General features: G+C 38.8%; 2 protein-coding genes across 5 annotated transcripts in view; one reads left to right on the plus strand and one right to left on the minus strand.

Annotated features, from left to right (window-relative positions):
• On the plus strand, nucleotides 1-17077 carry LOC141495711 (sulfotransferase 1A1-like). Its single transcript, XM_074197330.1, has 8 exons — nucleotides 1-108; nucleotides 11760-11908; nucleotides 12112-12237; nucleotides 12453-12550; nucleotides 12842-12968; nucleotides 13051-13145; nucleotides 13860-14040; nucleotides 14901-17077. The coding sequence occupies exons 2-8, from the start codon at nucleotides 11761-11763 to the stop codon at nucleotides 15011-15013; spliced, it is 888 nt and encodes a 295-aa protein (XP_074053431.1). The 5' UTR covers nucleotides 1-108; nucleotide 11760; the 3' UTR covers nucleotides 15014-17077.
• SGF29 (SAGA complex associated factor 29) overlaps nucleotides 13979-18890 on the minus strand; it is a 16171-nt gene continuing 11259 nt past the window's right edge. For all 4 annotated transcript variants that reach the window (XM_074197332.1, XM_074197331.1, XM_074197333.1 and 1 more), the window contains exons 6-10: nucleotides 18508-18637; nucleotides 18135-18281; nucleotides 17919-17954; nucleotides 17575-17737; nucleotides 13979-16109 (exon numbers count right to left, since the gene is read on the minus strand). In XM_074197332.1, coding sequence (XP_074053433.1) covers nucleotides 15993-16109; nucleotides 17575-17737; nucleotides 17919-17954; nucleotides 18135-18281; nucleotides 18508-18637 — 593 coding nt within the window. In that variant the 3' untranslated portion in view covers nucleotides 13979-15992. The remainder of the gene's footprint in view (nucleotides 16110-17574; nucleotides 17738-17918; nucleotides 17955-18134; nucleotides 18282-18507; nucleotides 18638-18890) is intronic.

Here is an 18890-nt window from a genome sequence, read left to right on the forward strand (position 1 = left end):
CCCCGCCTGCATTAGACACACAAAACCTTATATAACCCGAATCACTCAGTCTTCTCTCCAGGACACTGTGTTCCTTACCAGCACATTTCCAGATCCTAGAAAACTCAGGTTAGTAGAGAGCCAGTAGAGCTTGTGTGTGTGTGTGTGTGGGGGGGGGGGTGTTAGGGAGAGCCAGCTAGGAATGGCCCCCAACCCTTCCTTCTGGATATACTCTGCCCTCTGCACTTCCAGTAGATGGCTCTACCCCTCTTTTCTTTCCTACAAAACTCTTCAACACCCTCCAGGTTCCTCTTCCCTGCCGTATTCTCCTTTCCTTGAGTGCTTACCACAGCTCTTGTTTTCAGGTCTGCTAACCCTAGAGTTATTTCTCATACCTACTGCTCCCTTATTTACTAATTGCTAACCTAGGGGTTATTCCTTTTTTTTAACCTTTCTAAGTCCATGGGTGTGTTACTTCATTTTATTTTTTTACTATGTTAACTTATCCTTGAGTTGAGGCCATTCCATAATACTAAACTCTGACCCGAGAAGATGTTGCTTAATTCATTGTGCTAACTCTGAGAGGAATAATACTGGCAAATGTTTTAACGACTGGCTCTTAAGGGGAAAAATGTAGCATGTCATATTCTGAAGTTTAATATGCATTATTAATGTTTTAAGTCTAGACAATGAAATCAAGCCCCGATTTGTGATGTTTGCAATTTTCTAAGATGTTAACGCTCATACTGAAAATTGAACAATCAGCACTCTAGTTTGAGCTAGTGCCAGTAAATATCTGGGTAGAGATAAAGACTGGGATTTAGTGGATTAGATTTTTGGAAGTAACTAAATTTGTCACCCCCTCTCCTGTGCTTGCTTTTGGATTTGCTTCAGGATGAAGATAACAAATGGAGAAACAGAAGTAATTCTGTCCTTGAAGTATGGTACTTGTGATCTGTTTCCCATATCCAAGGGACCAGGTACCAAGCCTGGCACTAAAGCACAATATGGCAGTGATTGGAGACTGCAACTGTTCAAACAACCAATTGAGCTCTTTTTTTTTTAATCAGTAGTTAGGTATAGTTTTTTTAATCAGTAGTTAGGTATATTCTGACTTGATATTTTGACACCAAGAGGCAGATACGTAAACCAGATAAAATTTTATACTGGAGGATTTTCCTTCAAATGGAACTGATTATTGGGTAGGTAATTCCCAAGGAAATCTTGGGGATAAAATTGTCACTCCTTCCTAAGGTTTGTGATAGAGAGAGGAAGTCAGGCATGGTCTGACATATACCTTCAATATTCAGAAAGCAGGTCTTTGAGGGTCCAGAGGAAGGATAAGTAGTATTCCATGGACTAAAATTCTAGAGGTGGAAGTCTGCCCAAAAGGCATAGGAAATTCTCAAGAATTAAATTTTATAAATTAAAAAGAGAAATTTCAATTGTCTGAAAAAACTGCAATATAAATAACAACCAACTTAGAGTCTAGTGCAATTGTATAAAAATAGTTTTAGGACTGCCAAATGTAAGTCTGATGAGAGACAAATCTGAGGCTGACAGCAACAAAAAGTTGATGAGGTGTTTTGTTTTGTTTTTTAATATATACTAGGAATAGAAATAGAAGGGCTAAAAGGGAGGCAAATGTCTTGATTTTTAGAAAAGAATAGAGCCAGAATATTAAAAGCTAATGAGCTTGACACTTAAATTCTTGAGAAAATTCTTAAAAGTCTCATTCAAACTGCCAATATCTCGTAAAAGGAATTACATGAAGTCAGAATGACTTTTCAGGTCAAGCTGAAGCAGACTTATTTTTTTCCCTTTATTCCTCAGAGTTACCTAACTAACTGTGTGTGTGTGTGTGTGTGTGTGTGTGTGTGTGTGTGTGTGTGTGTGTGTGTGTGATGGGACTACTATAGATATAATTTATCTAAGATTTTAACAATGCATTTTACAAAATATTTCATCCTATTCTATCCAAGATAGCCAAATGTGTATGAACTTAATTGAGAATTACTTGAATAAGTGGTCTAAAGAATTAATTGATCAAAGTCAACTTGACAAGAGGTCTTCAGTAGAGGGTCCAAGGAATCTGTGCTGGGTCCTATAAAAGGATTTCTCATAACTTTGTTGTGGTAATGGAGAAGCTTTATATGGGTCACTTTTTTCCTAGTTAAAAATTAAGTTCTCACCAAACCTAGGAGGGCAATGATCAGGATATAAGGAGACCATTCTTCCTGGAAGAGATAACCAGTTTCAGATAACAATTGTTCAGAGATGATAATTTGTGTAGCTCAGTTTCAAGTAGAGATTTTGTGAAATTTTCTATAGTTAAGCCACTAAGGAGGTTATTTTCTCTATTCTTTGTTTTTGTTTAAAAGACCAATTTCCCATTTTCTTGCTAACCATCTTGGATGGAGTCCATTATCTATATACACTTATACCCTGACTGTTCCACTAAGAAGACACTTCCTCTCTCAGCACCACATTTTCTTTGACTCTCCCCATTCCTGAAATGCCCTCTCCTCTTCTATTCCACCTCCTGCCTTCTCTGTTTGGTTATTTCCAGTAATAGCCAATTCATTGTGATCCCACTGAGGGTTTTCTTTTCATGTTTTTTTATTTGGGGTTTTCTTGGTGAAGATACTGGGAGTGCTTTGTCGAATCCCCAGCTCATTTTATACAAGGAAATAAGCATATAGGGTGTTAAATGACTTGCTCAGGGACACACAGCTAGTTTCTGAGCCTAGATTTGAACCCAGGAGAAGTCATCTTCCTGTGCCCAAGCCCAGCATTCTACTCATTGTGCCACAACAATTTCATGTTGTCCCCCCCCCCCATTAGACTGTAAGCTCCAAGAGGACAGGGTCTATCTTTTTCCTCTTTTTGTACTCCCAGTGTATAGCACAATGTTTGGCTCATAGTGGGTGCTTGATCCATTAACTGGCTCAGAACAACATGGTGGCTACATTTAAATATCTGAGGCAATGTCACATAGAAAGTGGATGAGATATACAACCTACATAAGATTGTTCACTCCCATTGGGGGGGGGAGGGTGGCAGTAAAAAGAGGAACTCAAAAGGATGATTGTAGAAAAGTATCTTTACATATTTTTGGAAAAAATAAATAAAAAGAAAAGAAAGTGGATTAGAACTGCATCACTTGGTCCCAGATAGCAAAGTCAGGAGTAAGGCAGAAGTTTCAAAGAGGGCAAGTTCAGGCTTGAAATAAGAACATTGCTGCATCTAAGGACTCCAAGAATTATAGAAGTTGGGCTCAGGCTATAACAGAGCTCAAAAAAGATTTTGAAAATCAAGTAAGGGATATAGAAGAAAAATTGAGAAAAGAAATGAGAGAGATACAGGAAAAACATGAAAATGAAGTCAGCCGCTTAGTCAAGGAAATCCAAAAAAATGCTGAAGAAAATAACATGTTAAAAACCAGCTTAGGTCAAATGTATAAAACAGTTCAAAAAAGTTATTGAAGAGAAGAATGCTTTAAAAAGCAGAATTTTTCAGATGGAAAAGGAGATAAAAAAGCTCTCTGAGGGAAAACAAATCCTTCAGGTGTGTACTGAAGCTAAAGGAAGCTGATGACTTTGTGAGAAATCAAGACACAATAATTCAACACCAAAAGAATGAAAAAACTGGAAGAAAATATGAAATATCCATTGAAAAAACAACTGATCTGGGAAACAGATCTAGAAAAGATAATTTAAAAATTATTGGAATACCTGAAAGTCATCATCAGGAAAAGAGCCTTGACTGCAGGAAAATAGCTCTGATGTCCTAAAAGCAAAGGGTAAAATAGAAATTGAGAGAATCCACTAATCTCCCCTGGAAGAGATCAAAAAAATGAAAACAACCCCCAGGAATATTATAGCCAAGTTCCAGAACTCCCAAGTCAAACAGAAAATATTACAAGCAGCCAGAAGGACACAATTCAAATGTGGAGCTGCAGTCAGGAAATCCCCAGAACTTAGCAGCATCTACATTAAGAGTTTGTAGGGCTTGGAATATAATAATCCAGAAGGCAAAAGAGCTGGGAATGTAATCAAGAATCAACTACCCAGCAAAAATGAACATCCTCTTTCAGGGGGAAAAAGATGGACTTTCAACGAAACAAGGGATTTTCAAATGTTCCTGTTGAAACAACAAGCACTGAACAGAAAGTTTGACCTTCAAGTACAGGATTCAGGTGAAGCACAGAGAGGATGGATGAGAAGGGTAAATTATGAGAGACTTAATGATGATGAACCTGTGGTTTCCTCATATTATTCAACTCTGGATCTAGCCCAGCACTTAACTTTAGTATTTGATTCAACTAAGGCACTAAGTAGAGCACTGAACCTGGAGTCAGGAAGATCTGAATTCAAATCTTGCCTCAGACACTTACTAGTTGTGTGATCCTGGCCAAGTCACTTTACCTCTGTCTGCCTCAGTTTTTTCAATTGTAAAATAATCACAGCACCTACCTCCCAAGATTGTTGAACAGATGAGATAATATTTGTAAAGGAGTTAGTATAAGTGCTTAGTATACTACCTGGCAAATGGTAGGCATTTAATAAATATTTCCTTACTTCCTCTCTGAGTGATATGCACTGACATGCTAATACATTGGGTATCCCCTTCAGCCATGTTACAGATTGTGTTTCTTATTTGCTTTAATACTTCCAAGGTGAATGGATAGGTCAATTTCATTTAAATTATTGGTTTTTCACTATGGAGACTTTGGATTGTTCTTGGTCTCATAATATAATGGGGGTTCTTTCAATGGTGAGGTCCTCTGATTAATTGGCTTTCCACCACACTAACTGACAAAATCACAGATTAGAATGGGTGGTTAACTGAGACAATAAAGTCTTCTTGTTTCTTTCTTTCTCAAAGAGGACCATGACATGGGGATGTGATGTCATGAGAGATATGTAAATTGGATTTAAACAAGGAATAGCTATGCAGTCATCAGTCTCATTTTATCCTTCAGAGACAGGTTCTCCTCCAACCCTATCTCCCCCTTTAATCCTTCCAGCCTAACCCAAACTTTCAACTCTTACCTTATAAACCTCCAACTCCCACACTAATCAAAGCCTAAATGACTTAAACACAAACTCTAACACTAACCTTAAATACCTCTGACTCTCACCCTAATCCTAACCTCTAACTTCAATTCTAACCCTAATCAATAAAGTCTTTAATGAACCTTCTATGATATTTGAAGAAATTCCTCTGTCAAATTTGATAGAATTAGAGGGAAGTTAATAGCCATTGACTAAGTGAAGGACTTTGTAAGGAAAGAGAATGGCTTAGTGCTAGCTATCTGGAATTGAGCTTGGTTGAACCAGGTCTAGGGAGAACAACTGAAGGATCTCAAACTAGAGGGAATAACATCAGGACACCAAGAAAGGATGAAGAAAATGGGCCCCATTTACATTTCAATTAGTAAAAAACGAACAAAATCAAATTATTAACCACTTAACCATTGCTAGGCAATGTCCGAGGGACAAAGCATATAAAGTAAGACAAAATGCAGTCATTGTTCTCAAGGGGAGAAAACATACAAACAAGCTATGTTCAGAATAAATTTAAGGTAGCCATCTGAAGAAAGACACTATAATTAAGGGGAAATTAGGAAATTCTTCCAGTAAAGATGAAATTTTAGCTGGGACTTCAAGCAAATCCAGAAAACCAAGAGTCAGAGAGATGATGGAATTGGTGATGATAGCAAATGATAATTCCTATATCCTTGATTTTCTAGTAGTATGATACTAGAGTTCACTTTTCCCATTGATGCTATGTACATTTGTGGGACAATGTGCCCCAGGTTTCTGCAAGCATGTTTTGTCATTATTATTCTTGTCATGCCATTCCAGGATGCCTTTGCTGTGAGTTATAATTGTTCTAATTCTAAATATATCAGTGGAGACTCAAGCTTTAGTGTTATTCCAACCCATGGTATAATTGTTTCTGGAATACCAACCTTTGAAAGTGATTTGGGAGGCTGGGGTGTCGAATAACTCAGAGAGTTTACTGAATAAGAGTTTTTGGAAAGGTTCCCCTTTCATAAGGAATCTATTTGTACTCTCATAGGACAATTACTATAGACAAGGAAGTGACTACTTTCATTTTTAAAAATAATTTCTTTTTTTTTTTTTTGGCAAGGCAATGGGGTTAACTGGCTTACCCAAGGCCACACAGCTAGGTAATTATTAAGTGTCTGAGGTTGGATTTGAACTCAGGTACTCCTGACTCCAAGGCTGGTGCTCTGTCCATTGCGCCACCCAGCAGCTTCTTTAAAAATAATTTCTGGGGTGGCTAGGTGGCCTAGTGGATAAAGCACCAGCTCTGGAGTCAGGAGTACCTGGATTCAAATCCAGTCTCAGACACTTCACAATTATTACCTAGCTGTGTGGCCTTGGGCAAGCCACTTAGCCCCATTTGCCTTGCAAAAAAAAACTAAAAGAAAAAATCAGGTCTTTCTGTCTCCAGACCAAGCACTATATTCATTGTACCACCTAGGGTGTTTGTGTCTGTGTGTGTTTGTATTTTTGTGTGTACATATAAATATATATTTATCAGTGTAGCACCTTCTTGTCCTTCTCTCTATGCAACTTTTAAAATGCTCTATTGACCATCTTTTTGTCTGATGTACTCACTAATCTACATTCTCACTTTCCCTAGTAGTTCTCCCTTATAATAAATATATATAATGAATATAATTATATATATGTATATATATATATATATATATATGAAATTTAAAGATGAACCCTTTGAAAGTATCTAAAACATCTCTGTTTTTGTACCTCTAGTCCATCCCCTCTTTACCAAGAGATAACAGGTGTTTGTTTCATTCACAGTCTTTTCAGGCATTATTGGTGGCTGGTTTCACCAGCATTTTGAACTCTTTCAAAACTGTTTCCTTTCATGTTATTCCTATGATCATTGTGTAAACTCTTCTTTTGGTTCTACTCACTTTACTTCTACTCACATTACTCCACATTAATGCCTACAAATCTCTCCACATTTATTTGCTTTTATCATTTTCCTTGTATTTTTATGGCTATTGATAAAATTTGGACTGGTGGTCTTGAGAGCACCATGACAGTTTTCCTTTAAGAGAGTCTGTAATTTATAGAATCTAAGAGTGGGAACCATTGATTAAGTCCATTGATCTTGAAGTCATCATAATGGTCTCCCCCTAAGAGAAACTGTACACTTATAGAACAGCCACTTGAAAAATATAGAAAATAGGGGCAGCTAGGTGGCACAGTGGATAGAGTACAGCCTTGGAGTCAGGAGTACCTGAATTCAAATTCTATCTCAGACACTTAATAATTACCTAGCTGTGTGGCCTTGGGTAAGCCACTTAACCCTATTGCCTTGCAAGAAAGAAAGAAAGAAAGAAAGAAAGAAAGAAAGAAAGAAAGAAAGAAAGAAAGAAAGAAAGAAAGAAAGAAAGGAAGGAAGGAAGAAAGGAAGGAAGGAAGGAAGGAAGGAAGAAAGAAAGGAAGGAAGGAAGGAAGGAAGAAAAAGAAAGAAATAGAAAATAATATTCTTCTATGGTTTGTACAGCTGTATTCAAAAAATATCTTGTCCACCACCAGCTTGTTTTTCTCCTTGATACACAAACCTCCAAAAAAAATTTTTGCCCTGAATCCTGGTTTGTAAATTGGTCAGATGGGGAGCTACCTAAAATTAGAGTACAAGAACCCCATTCTCAGAAGGACACCTGAAGTACACTTCCCAATGTTCTTAAACACAGTGCCATGCTTAAATGATAATGTGTGTCTGAGTTGCAAATTGGGTCCTTTTCTTCTGTCCCCTTCCCCCTCTTCCCTATTAACCACTAAAGCTTTGCATTGAACTAATTTTCAATATTTTACATGTTATTCTCACTATCTGAACTCATTAAGGGATAGTTTTCCTGAAGTCTCCAGCTGGCCTACTCCTTAGACAAATTGGGTACCCAGACAAGGACTTTACCAACTGATAGCTGCACTTTTCATTTGGGAAACATGATACTTTGAGCCCAATTACAGAAAGCAAGGACCAATAGGAAGGACTCCATTATGCCAGAGAACTGTCCCAAAACAATAGAATAACTTTATCATATACCAAAATTTGTTCAGCCATTGCCCAATCATTGCACCATTCAGTCACTGGTGGACATTTATTATGTATTTAACTTTTTGTTACAACAAAAAGTGCTATTACAAATACATATCAGTCTTTTCCCACTATCTTTGGTCCCCTTATTGTGCATCTCTAATAATATTTTCTCTGAGTCAAAGGAACATCATAGTTTAGTGATTTTTGTAGTATAGCCCCAAATTGTTTTCCAGAATAGTTGAACAAATTCACAGTGTACTCAAATGCCTGTCCTGCTAGAACTCATTTTTATGTTTTATTATCTGAAAGAAGCAAACCTGATTCTCCTCCTGCCTCCCTTTGCAAAGAAAGGGGGGGGGTAGGAGATGCCTTTTCATCTTTGTCATTCTAATTTTCCACCACTTAGCTCCAGCAGTTTTGTGGTGGTTCTTTCCATTTCCATTGCTGTAAGAATTGTGTATATTACATAGATTATTTCATTTTGGATTAGTGGTATGTCTTCTCATGCTTCTTTGTATTCTTCACATTCATCATTTCTTTTTTTTTTTTGCAAGGCAATAATGACTTGCCCAAGATCACACAGCTAAGTAGGTGTATTAAGTGTCTGAAATCCAATTTAAACTCAGATTCTCCTGACTCCCAGGCAGGTGTTCTATCCACTTTGCCACCTGGCTGCCCCTTCATCATTTCTTTAAAAAAAATTTCAGGAACAGCTAGGTGGCACAGTGGATAAAGCACCAGCTCTGGAGTCAGGAGTACCTGTATTACCTGTATTCAAATCCGATCTCAGACACTTAATAATTACCTAGCTGTGTGGCCTTGAGCAAGCCACTTAACCCCATTTGCCTTGCAAAATAAAGAAATATTTCATTGCATCCATACGCCATAATGTTTAGCCATTCTAAAGCTGATTGGCATCACTGTTTACAGTTTTTTTGTGTCGGTGGTGGGGCAGGATGATTAGCCAAGCCATTCAACTTCTGCTATTTATTCTTGCCTTACTACTAGTTCATTGCTTAGCTGTGGTTCCTGATATAAACATTTTCATTTTGCTTTATTAAATTGTAATGAATGAATCTAATTACTATTTTTTCATCTTCTAGCTCCTAGCCAGAGGGCAGAGCACTGCAATTTAAAATCTATTCTTTCTTTTCTTGCTTCCTTTAATACTTCCTTCCAGCTTCATTTCTAATAAAGATACTCAGGTTAGCAATGCCTGTAGTTAATTCCATGTAATTGAATACCAGTCAGAAGACAAAGAAAACAAAGGTAAACAGACTTTCATTATACCCAAAGGAAAAGGTTTCAAGTTCCCATGAGAGAATTCAAAGGGAGAAAAGAAATAAATAATTGGAAAGGGGAGAGAAAGTTCAGCAAGATAGCATCCATCCTAATACAACTAACTCCTGCTTTAGCAATACCAAAACCCTCATTCCCAGTACTATTCACTAAAGTTGCCTCCATCTGCTTTTCTGCTCTTATAACTTTAAGCAGTTTCTGGAGGCCTCTCATCTTCTGATTCTGTGGGTCTTCTAGGCTGGGCTTCTACTCCATTGAAAGTTTGGACTGGTAAGCTCACTTCTTTTAAGGGTCACCAGAAATGTAGCCATTCCTCTCCAGTCAATGCCAAGTATCATTTCCAATGAAATAAAGGGAACATCTTCATATTGAATAAAGGAATAACAAGGAGTTGGCAAATTCTCCTTATTTCTGTATTTTTTTGAATGATTAGATAAACTGAACTGTGATGGAGGCAAGAATCAGCTAATCATGAGATAGTCTGACCTTCAACTATATTTGCTACTACAAAAAAATACTATTGATATTCTGATGTACCTCACTATCCAGCGAGAAAGTACCCTTTGGCATAGTGGATAAAGCACCGGCCCTGGAGTCAGGAGTACCTGGGTTCAAATGCGGCCTCAGACACTTAATAATTACCTAGCTGTGTGGCCTTGGGCAAGCCACTTAACCCCCCTTTGCCTTGCAAAAACGAAAAAAAAGAGAGAGTACCCTCTTTTAAAATTGAAAGAGAAATATATTCCTTCAATAGTCACAATGAAGGTTTGGGTCTTTTTTAAATTTACTATTTTTTTTTTAGGTTTTTGCCAGGCATTTGGGGTTAGTGGCTTGCCCAGGGCCACAGAGCTAGGTAATTATTAAGTGTCTGAGGCAGGGTTTGAACTCAGGTACTCCTGACTCCAGGGCCGGTGCTCTATCCACTGCGGCACCTAGTGGCCCCTTAAATTTACTATTTTATTTTTTTCCCAGCTACATGTAAAAACAATGTTTAACTTTCATTTCTAAAAACTTTGAGTTCCACGCCCAAAGAGCAACAAAAATGTGCATACCCTTTGATCTAGCAATACCACTACTGGGTCTATACCCTGAAGAGATGATGAAAAAGGGTAAAAACATCACTTGTACAAAAATATTCATAGCATCCCTGTTTGTGGTGGCAAAGAATTGGAAATCAAGTAAATGTCCTTCAATTGGAGAATGGTTTAGCAACTGTGGTATATGTATGTCATGGAACACTATTGTTCTATTAGAAACCAGGAAGGCCGGGAATTCAGGGAAGCCTGGAGGGATTTGCATGAACTGAAGCTGAGTGGGATGAGCAGAACCAGAAAAACACTGTCCACCCTTACAGCAACATGGGGGCGATGATCAACCTTGATAGACTTACTCATTCCATCAGTGCAACAATCAGGACAATTTGGGGCTGTCTGAAATGGAGAATACCATCTGTATCCAGGGAAAGAACTGTGGAGTTTAAACAAAGACCAAGGACTATTACCTTAAATTTAGAAAAAAAAACAACTATATCTTATTGTCTCAGCTTGCTATGTCTCTTTTTTTTGTTTGGTGGGGGCGGTTTGCAAGGGAAATGGGGTTATTAAGTGGCTTGCCTAAGGCCACATAGCTAGGTAATTATTAAGTGTCTCAGGTTAGATCTGAACTCAGGTACTCCTGATTCCAGGGCTGGTCCTGTATCCACTGCTCCACCTAGCCGCCCTGATCTTGCTATCTCTTATACTTTATGGTTCTTCCTTAAGGATATGATTTCTTAGTGGTGCTAAGTGGTGTACTGGATAAAGCACAGTCCTTGGAGTCAGGAGTACCTGGGTTCAAATCCCACCTCAGACACTTAATAATTACCTAGCTGTTTTGCCTTGGGCAAGCCGCTTAACCCCATTTGCCTTGCAAAAAACCCCCAAAAAACAAAAAATTTTACTATGTTAAGGCATATGAGTTATTTTTATCATTCTTATGATTATTGTATGAATGCAAGTTGCAGTGTGATTGTTATTAAACTTTACAGAACAACAACAAAAAAAGAAATAAGAATATCATCTGAACAATTGGATTCATCCCAGAAGCAAAGTATGCACTTGCACTTGAGAAGCAGTGGCAGCCCCTTGCTACATGCCTTAAAAACAGAAGTCCATTCACTACTTGTAGGGTTCTCCTGAATTACTTTGAGGCATGGGTTGGACAAGAGACTCCTAAATATGTCACCCCATGTAACTATAACAGAGGAGTATGCTTAAATGGAAAAGTAGAAGAGGGAGAGAAAAGCAACAACAAAAATGAAAGCAGCACATGCAAAGGAGACTCCAAGGAAACTAGGTAATTAATTGCTCCCTGATCCAATCTTTATCTTTTAGGATGGAGCTGATAGAAGACAATCCCCGAGCACCCCTGGTACCTGTGAATGGTATTCCACTCATCAAGTATTTTGCTGAAGCTCTTGAACAGTTGAAGGATTTTCAGGCCTGGCCTGATGATATTCTCATCAGTACCTACCCCAAATCTGGTGAGCAAACCCCACCTAGTTTAATTCTAATGACCCTCCAGAGTTACAAGTTTCTGCTACCTTCCTTCTCTGTTCTCTTTACAGTTGGGTGCTATTCAGGATCCAGGGTCTTTATCTTTCTGGTACATCACCCAATTCAAAGGTCTTCCTTGCTTCTGATATAATCAAAAACTTTTCCTGTTTCCATTGCATTCTCATCACAGGAACAACTTGGGCAAGTGAGATCCTAGATATGATCTACCAGGGGGGTGACCGGAAGAAATGCCAAAGGTCCCCAATCTTCATCCGAGTGCCATTTCTTGAATTCAAGGCCCCAGGAGTCCCTACAGGTAATTGAGCTGCTAGTAGATGGAAGGCAAAAAGGGCCAGAGAAGCAGGAAAAATTAAAGAAACTGAAGAGAGAAATGTACTAGAGGAGGTAGAAAAGTGGAAGAGGCAGGAAAAATGGGATGAGACCTACTGCTTGTACTGCTGAGTCAAGAAAGACTTTTGAGAAATGGTATTCCTAACTGCCTCTGACAACTCCATCCATTCTCTGCCTTAGGCATGGAGACTTTAAAAGAAACACCTCCACCACGAATACTCAAGACCCATCTGCCACTGTCCCTCGTCCCCCAGACGTTGCTGGATCAGAAAGTCAAGGTAAATGGGTAAAACTGCAAGGCAGAACAAAGGAAGCAGGGTGTTCTCAACCATTCCAGACTCCCAGGGATGGAAGGAGGAAAGTGGGCACTGAAGAGAATAAAACATACGAACTAAAGGTACTTTTTCCAAGTGGTTTTTGGTTGGTTTCTTAATTTTGTTTGATTTTGTGGGGGGGAGGAGAAAAGATATGATTACCAACCTGTCTAATCAGGACCAATAGGTAATGCCAGAAAGAGAAAATTCCTACTCCTGATTTGGCTATGTGAGACCTTCTCTTCCCTATTCCAGATCATCTATATAGCAAGAAATGCCAAGGATGTGGCAGTCTCTTATTTCAACTTCTATAAGATGGCAAAGGTACACCCTGAACCTGGGTCCTGGGAGGAGTTCCTGGAGAAATTTATGACAGGCAAAGGTAAAGTATGATTCAGTAGGGAATCAGACTGAAAGGGATGGGGTGAACGGAGCCAGGTTCTAGTTTTTCTTCTTCTAATCAGTATCTTATGGCTCCTGGTACCAGCATGTACTGGAATGGTGGGAGTTGAGAAAGCGGCACCCAGTTCTCTACCTCTTCTATGAAGACATGAAGAAGGCAAGTCTTTTCCCTGTCTTTCTGGGTAACAGCTTCCATTCCCTGCCAATGTCTCTAGGAAAACATTTAATAGGAAATCCTCTCAGATATTTCCATCTTAAATCTTTATCCAGTAATTCCAATCATTTTCAACCCCTATTTTCTCCAAAAGACTTTCTAAACCAAGGTCAGATCTAAAAGACTAATGTTGAGATTGGTTTGGTGAACATTATGATTAGTCAGTATGGATTACTAAAATGGAAGACCCCAATGCCTTAGTCCTTCATCATTATTCTGGTCACACTCTAACATTACAGGTAAGACAGTCCAGTAGAGAGAACTAGTTTGAGCCAGAACTGAATTCAAACCCAGCCTCTGATGCTTACTACCTGGGTGATATCGGTTTTCGCAAGGCAATGGGGTTAAGTGGCTTGCCCAAGGCCACACAGCTAGGTAATTATTAAGTGTCTGAGGCTGGACTTGAACTCAGGTACTCCTGACTCCAAGGACGGTGCTCTATCCACTGTGCCACCTAGCCAACCCAACCTGGGTGATATTGGACAAGTCACCTACCTCCCTTAGTTCCCCATCTGTAAAATGAAGGGAAAGTTTGACTAGGTCTCTAAGATCCTGTCCAGCTCTAGTCACAATCCTATGATCTCTATGCATGTGTGCCACCGCCCCCCTTCTGCCCTACCTTAACTCAAATTCTCCTTTAACTGGCACCATCTCCAGGATCCTAAGAAGGAAATTCAAAAGATCATTGACTTTGTGGGACGGCCACTGCCTGAGAATATTCTTGATCAAATTGTTCAACAGACATCTTTCAAGGCTATGCGTGAGAACCCCATGACCAACTATAGCACTCTCCCCAAGCAAATCATGGACCACTCAATCTCTCCTTTCATGAGAAAGGGTAAGCTTTATAAGAGACAGAGACCAATGTATTAAAACTCCCTGAGAAGGAATGTAATCAAATAGAAACTAGATTTCCAAGAAAGGCCTACATTTTGGGGATATAGATAGCAAGAAAGGTAAATTATTGTAAGAATATAGGATGGGACTAATTGGTCTATTTCCCAAAGAGAACAAAAAAATGGGGAAAAGATCCATTTTTTGTAGTGGCAAAGAATTGGAAAATGTGTGAACAAGTTTGGTGTATGAATGCCATGTAGTACTATCATTCTATAAGAAATCATGAGCAGCCAGATATTAGAAAATCCTGAAAATGGATGCATGATGCTGAGTGAAGTGAGTAGAACCAGGAGATCATTATACATATTAACAGCAACATTGTGAGATGATCAATTAAGATGGACTCTGCTCCTCTCAGCAGTTCAATGATCAAGGACAATTCTGAGAGACCTATTATGAAAAATCTATCCACATCCAGCAAAAAAACTATGGGGTCTCAATATAGATTCAAAGTATATTATGTTCCCTTTTTAAACTTCTCTATGTTGTTTCTTTCTCAATTTTTTCTCCCTTAGTTCTAATTCTTTCAGTACATGACTAATATGAAAAAATGTTAAACAAGATTATATATGTACAACCTATACAAAATTTTTTGTTGCCATGGGGAGGATGGTAGAAAAATGTGGACCGTAAAAGCTTGAAAAAGGATGAATGTTGAAAACTATCTTTGCATGAAATTGGAAAAAAAAATGAAGCAGCCTGGGATAGAGGAACAATGGAAATCTATATCACCCCCTGTTCAAGCTGGACATGTGCAGCTTTCAGTCATTGCACAATATCTCTTATTCTATTCTTTCATAGGTGCTACTGGAGACTGGAAGAATACCTTCACTGTAGCCCAGAATGAGAGGTTTGATGCTGACTATGAAAAGCAAATGGCTGGTTCAGACCTTCACTTTAATACTGAGCTCTAAAAGGCAAAAGGAAGATGGGATTATCAACCCATACTTCTGCACTGGTCCTTAATTTTTCTAGTCTAATAATCTTTTTCAACATGCAAAACTAGCTCCCCTATATTCTAACAGGAAGTAAATCTGATTCAATAAAAGGTTTATTCTGCTTAGCCTTTGTAATCAGGTTCTCAGTCCAAAAAAAATAAGAAATGATGAACAAGCAAATTTCAGAAAAACTGGAAAAGATTTACATGAACTGCTCCTGAGTGAAGTGAATGGAACAAGGTGAACATTGCACATGATAACAGCAATACTGTATAATGATCAGCTATGATGGACTTAGCTCCTTTCAGCAATAAAGTGATCAAAGACAATAATTCCAAAAGACTTTTGATGGAAAATGCATCTACATTGCGACAGATAACTATGCAGATCAAAGCCTACTATTTTCACTTTTTCAAATTTGTTTTTTCTTTCACAACATTACTAATATAGAAATATGTTTAACATGATTGTACATGTATAACCTATAGCAGATAGCTTGGTCTCTTGGGGAAGGGGAGGAAGAAAAATTTAGAACTTAAAAATTTTACAAGTGCATGTTAAAAACCTTTATATATAATTGAAAAAAAATAAAATATTATTAACTAGAAAGATATCCAAAGGACTAGGTGAATCAGTTATAGGACAACTATTTTATTTCTTTCACAGCAAAAATAATTCTTAAATAATAATAAAATGAATTACCCCCAGTTCATTAGTCACCCTCAGAACCAAAGGACAGTACACACACAACTCCATAGCTCCCAGTTCTCACTTGGAGAGGGGACTGAAATCTGAGGAAATCAGATTCTGGAAACAGATGATGCAGGGGAGAGGGTTGTATATTTATTTATCTGCAGAGAATGATACATTAGTTCTTCCCTTCAAAGGGTATGGCAGAAGAGTCAGGTAAACAAAGTCTAGATAATGTAAGTCCATGATTCAGCCAAACCAAACTTCATTTCTTCTTGGGTTCCTTGCAGGCTACAACATACCTCTGAGCCACATTAAGGGGAGGAGAGTAGCCATCTGCATAGGAAGTGTCTTCAAAAAGGACAGAATAGTCTTCTTGGGGCTAGAGACAAGGGAATAAAATTAAGAAGAGTCAGAAAGACCAAGAATGATAGTGACCATACCAGGTGATCATTAAATAACTCTGCCTGTTCCCCCATCTTAGGTTATATGGGAAGCTAGCACCTCCTGAGAAAGCATCTTTCTTAGAAAATTCAAGATCCGTCTTCCATCAATTGACACTCCCAATAATCAAGAGGTCCTAATCTCTAGTCCCATCACAATATATTTCTTGAAGACAGAGAGGGTTTTGCCTTTCTTTGAATTCCAGGATTTTAGCAGCCTCTAGTACATAGTAAGCACTTGTTGCTTAACTCTCTTGCTGCACTTCCATTTTGTTCTGTCTTCAGGGGAAACAGTCAACAATGGAAATTAAAGTGTGTGTTACAGGAACAAGGAGGAAAAAAGACTTCCCCCTGTGTCAGCTGTGTCTGAGTCAAGCCTGCAGACTGCATATGGCCCTCAGTCCATTCAGGCGACAGTGTTACAGTTTATCATTATGCCCCAATCCAAAGATTGGGCACCCATATCCTATGTCTGCTCACATCTAGAATACTCTGTTCAGGGCTGAGAACTGCAACTTCACTCAGCTAAATGTTCATTTCAAGGAGGGGTGACTGAGAGGGTGTCTAAATACTCAGTAATATGAAGAAGAGAGGATGGAAGAAAGAGGGCATGATCACTGTCTTCAAATATCTAAAAGTCCAATATTTTGGGTAAGAAAAGTACATTTGTTCCATTTAATTCCAGCAGGAAGGACTAAGACTGATATATAAGTTTCAAGGACATAGATTTCGCCTTAATATAAGGAGGACCTTTATAACAATTAGAGTTGTTAAGTGACGGAATAGGCTGTCTTAGCAAAAAAAAAAAAAGCCTCACTGTCACTAGAATATTCAATCAATAAACATTTTGAAAGGCACTATGCCAAATGCTGATGGGAAAAAATTAAATAAAAATTAATTAATACAACTTTAAGGTCTGCAAAACACTTTACTTGTATTATGTCTTTTGATCCCCATGTTGTTGGTACTTTAGGTATTATCCTCATTTTTACAGATGAGTAAACTGAAACTCGGATTAAGCTTTACACAGTTACTCCAGTCCACTGAAGGCAATTCCAGCACACTTTCTAGAACAGTCCAAGTGTTGGACAAATAACAATTTATCAGGGACGCTGACAAACAAAATTCCTGCGCTGAGTGGGTCGCTGGACTGAAGGTCTACTCTCCAAGGTCCCTTCCAACTCTGAGATTCTATAAGAACCCAAAAATTGCACATAAAAATGACTGAGAAGGCACAGTGATCCCATAAATTCAGCCAAGACAAAATAAAAAAAACAACACATCAAGGTTCTCCCCATTCTTCTATTCTTTCAGAAATCCTCAATTTAGGAACCTGGCAGGCAACCCCAATTTTTTTCCATTTACTACTGAAAAGTTTCTAGCCTAAAAGTCATCTTTCCTTACTCGTTGTGGGGGAGTGTGAATTAAAGCCCGGTAGAAGCAGGTGGTTTGAGGGTACAATGCCAGAACAAGCTGATCCTTCTGGAATAAAGCTTCAGGGTCTGTCTCAGGATTGGCCTTCCACTGTGGTAATGGGATGATACGCCTTCGGCTCAAGGTGTGTCTCCTGGGGGAGGAATAAACTCTAATCATGATCCTCTGCCCTGAAAATACACAAGAACTAATTCCTAGGAAGTATTTTTCTCTCTTCTCATTCTTTCAGGACCCACACTTATCACTTTTTGCTTTGATTCCACATCCTTCCCTGCTCCTCCCCTCTGTAGTCATCCCTTCAGTATGACACTTACTCTTTGCCTTCTTCATCAATGTCATCCACCTCATATCTACAGGGGAAAAAAAATAAAAGAATACATTTCTGATTTATTGTCTAGAAAACAAATCTGGATGACAATAAAGTAATGAGGCAGAAATATTTGAGTGATGGAGCTAATACAAATAAGAGAAACTCAAAAAGTTACAGAAAGGAAAACACAAATTCTAGAAGACAAAATACTTTTACTCACTTGTTGGTGGCATGACTATAACTAACCACTTCTGCTAGAATCCACTGCTCATCTCCATCCACAGCTTTCACTCGAGCAGCCACCTTATCACCTGGTTTGGCTACATAGTCCCCTGAAGCTGGAATGGCCCCACAGAGGGGTGGAGGCCTATGGGGTGGAAAAGCCTCATTACAAACTCTTGCTTCTCCCTTATTACAATCCCCCAGCTATTCCAGAGATCCACTTTGAAGATCTCCAACTGAACTCACATATCTATATCCTGAAAGCAAAGTGATTCTAGACTTCCACTCTCATTCTCCTAAATTCTCTCAAACCACCACTGTTTAGTCAAATCCCACCTGACCCATATTTTCCTCAGGGCCCCTGGACTTACTTATCCCCAGGTTTCCCAATCCACAAGGGTAATGTCATGGCTGACTGTTGCAAAAGAGTCATGAGCACCCCTCGGCGCATGGTTTTTCGTGGAGGCTCTGAATCATTGTACAATCCTGCGATTTTAGCCGCTGCAGGGGAAAAAGAAATGAAACCCTCCCATACCACGTGGCAAAAAACATAGTCCTCTTTTCTTCCTGTTCCCTTCTGCCAGATTTTATCCACAAATCTATAACTGTGCTTTTAAGTGTGATTCCTTCTCTAGTCTTTGCCATGGGCCCCTAATCCCAAATGGGATTTGACAGTCCCAATGGAGGAAAAAAAGAGGGAATGGGAAGAAGAAATTTCTTTGGTAGTCTGAGAGGGATCCCTGTCACCATATCC

The sequence above is a fragment of the Macrotis lagotis genome, chromosome 8 (assembly GCF_037893015.1).
Source record: "Macrotis lagotis isolate mMagLag1 chromosome 8, bilby.v1.9.chrom.fasta, whole genome shotgun sequence".
Taxonomy (NCBI): domain Eukaryota; kingdom Metazoa; phylum Chordata; class Mammalia; order Peramelemorphia; family Peramelidae; genus Macrotis; species Macrotis lagotis.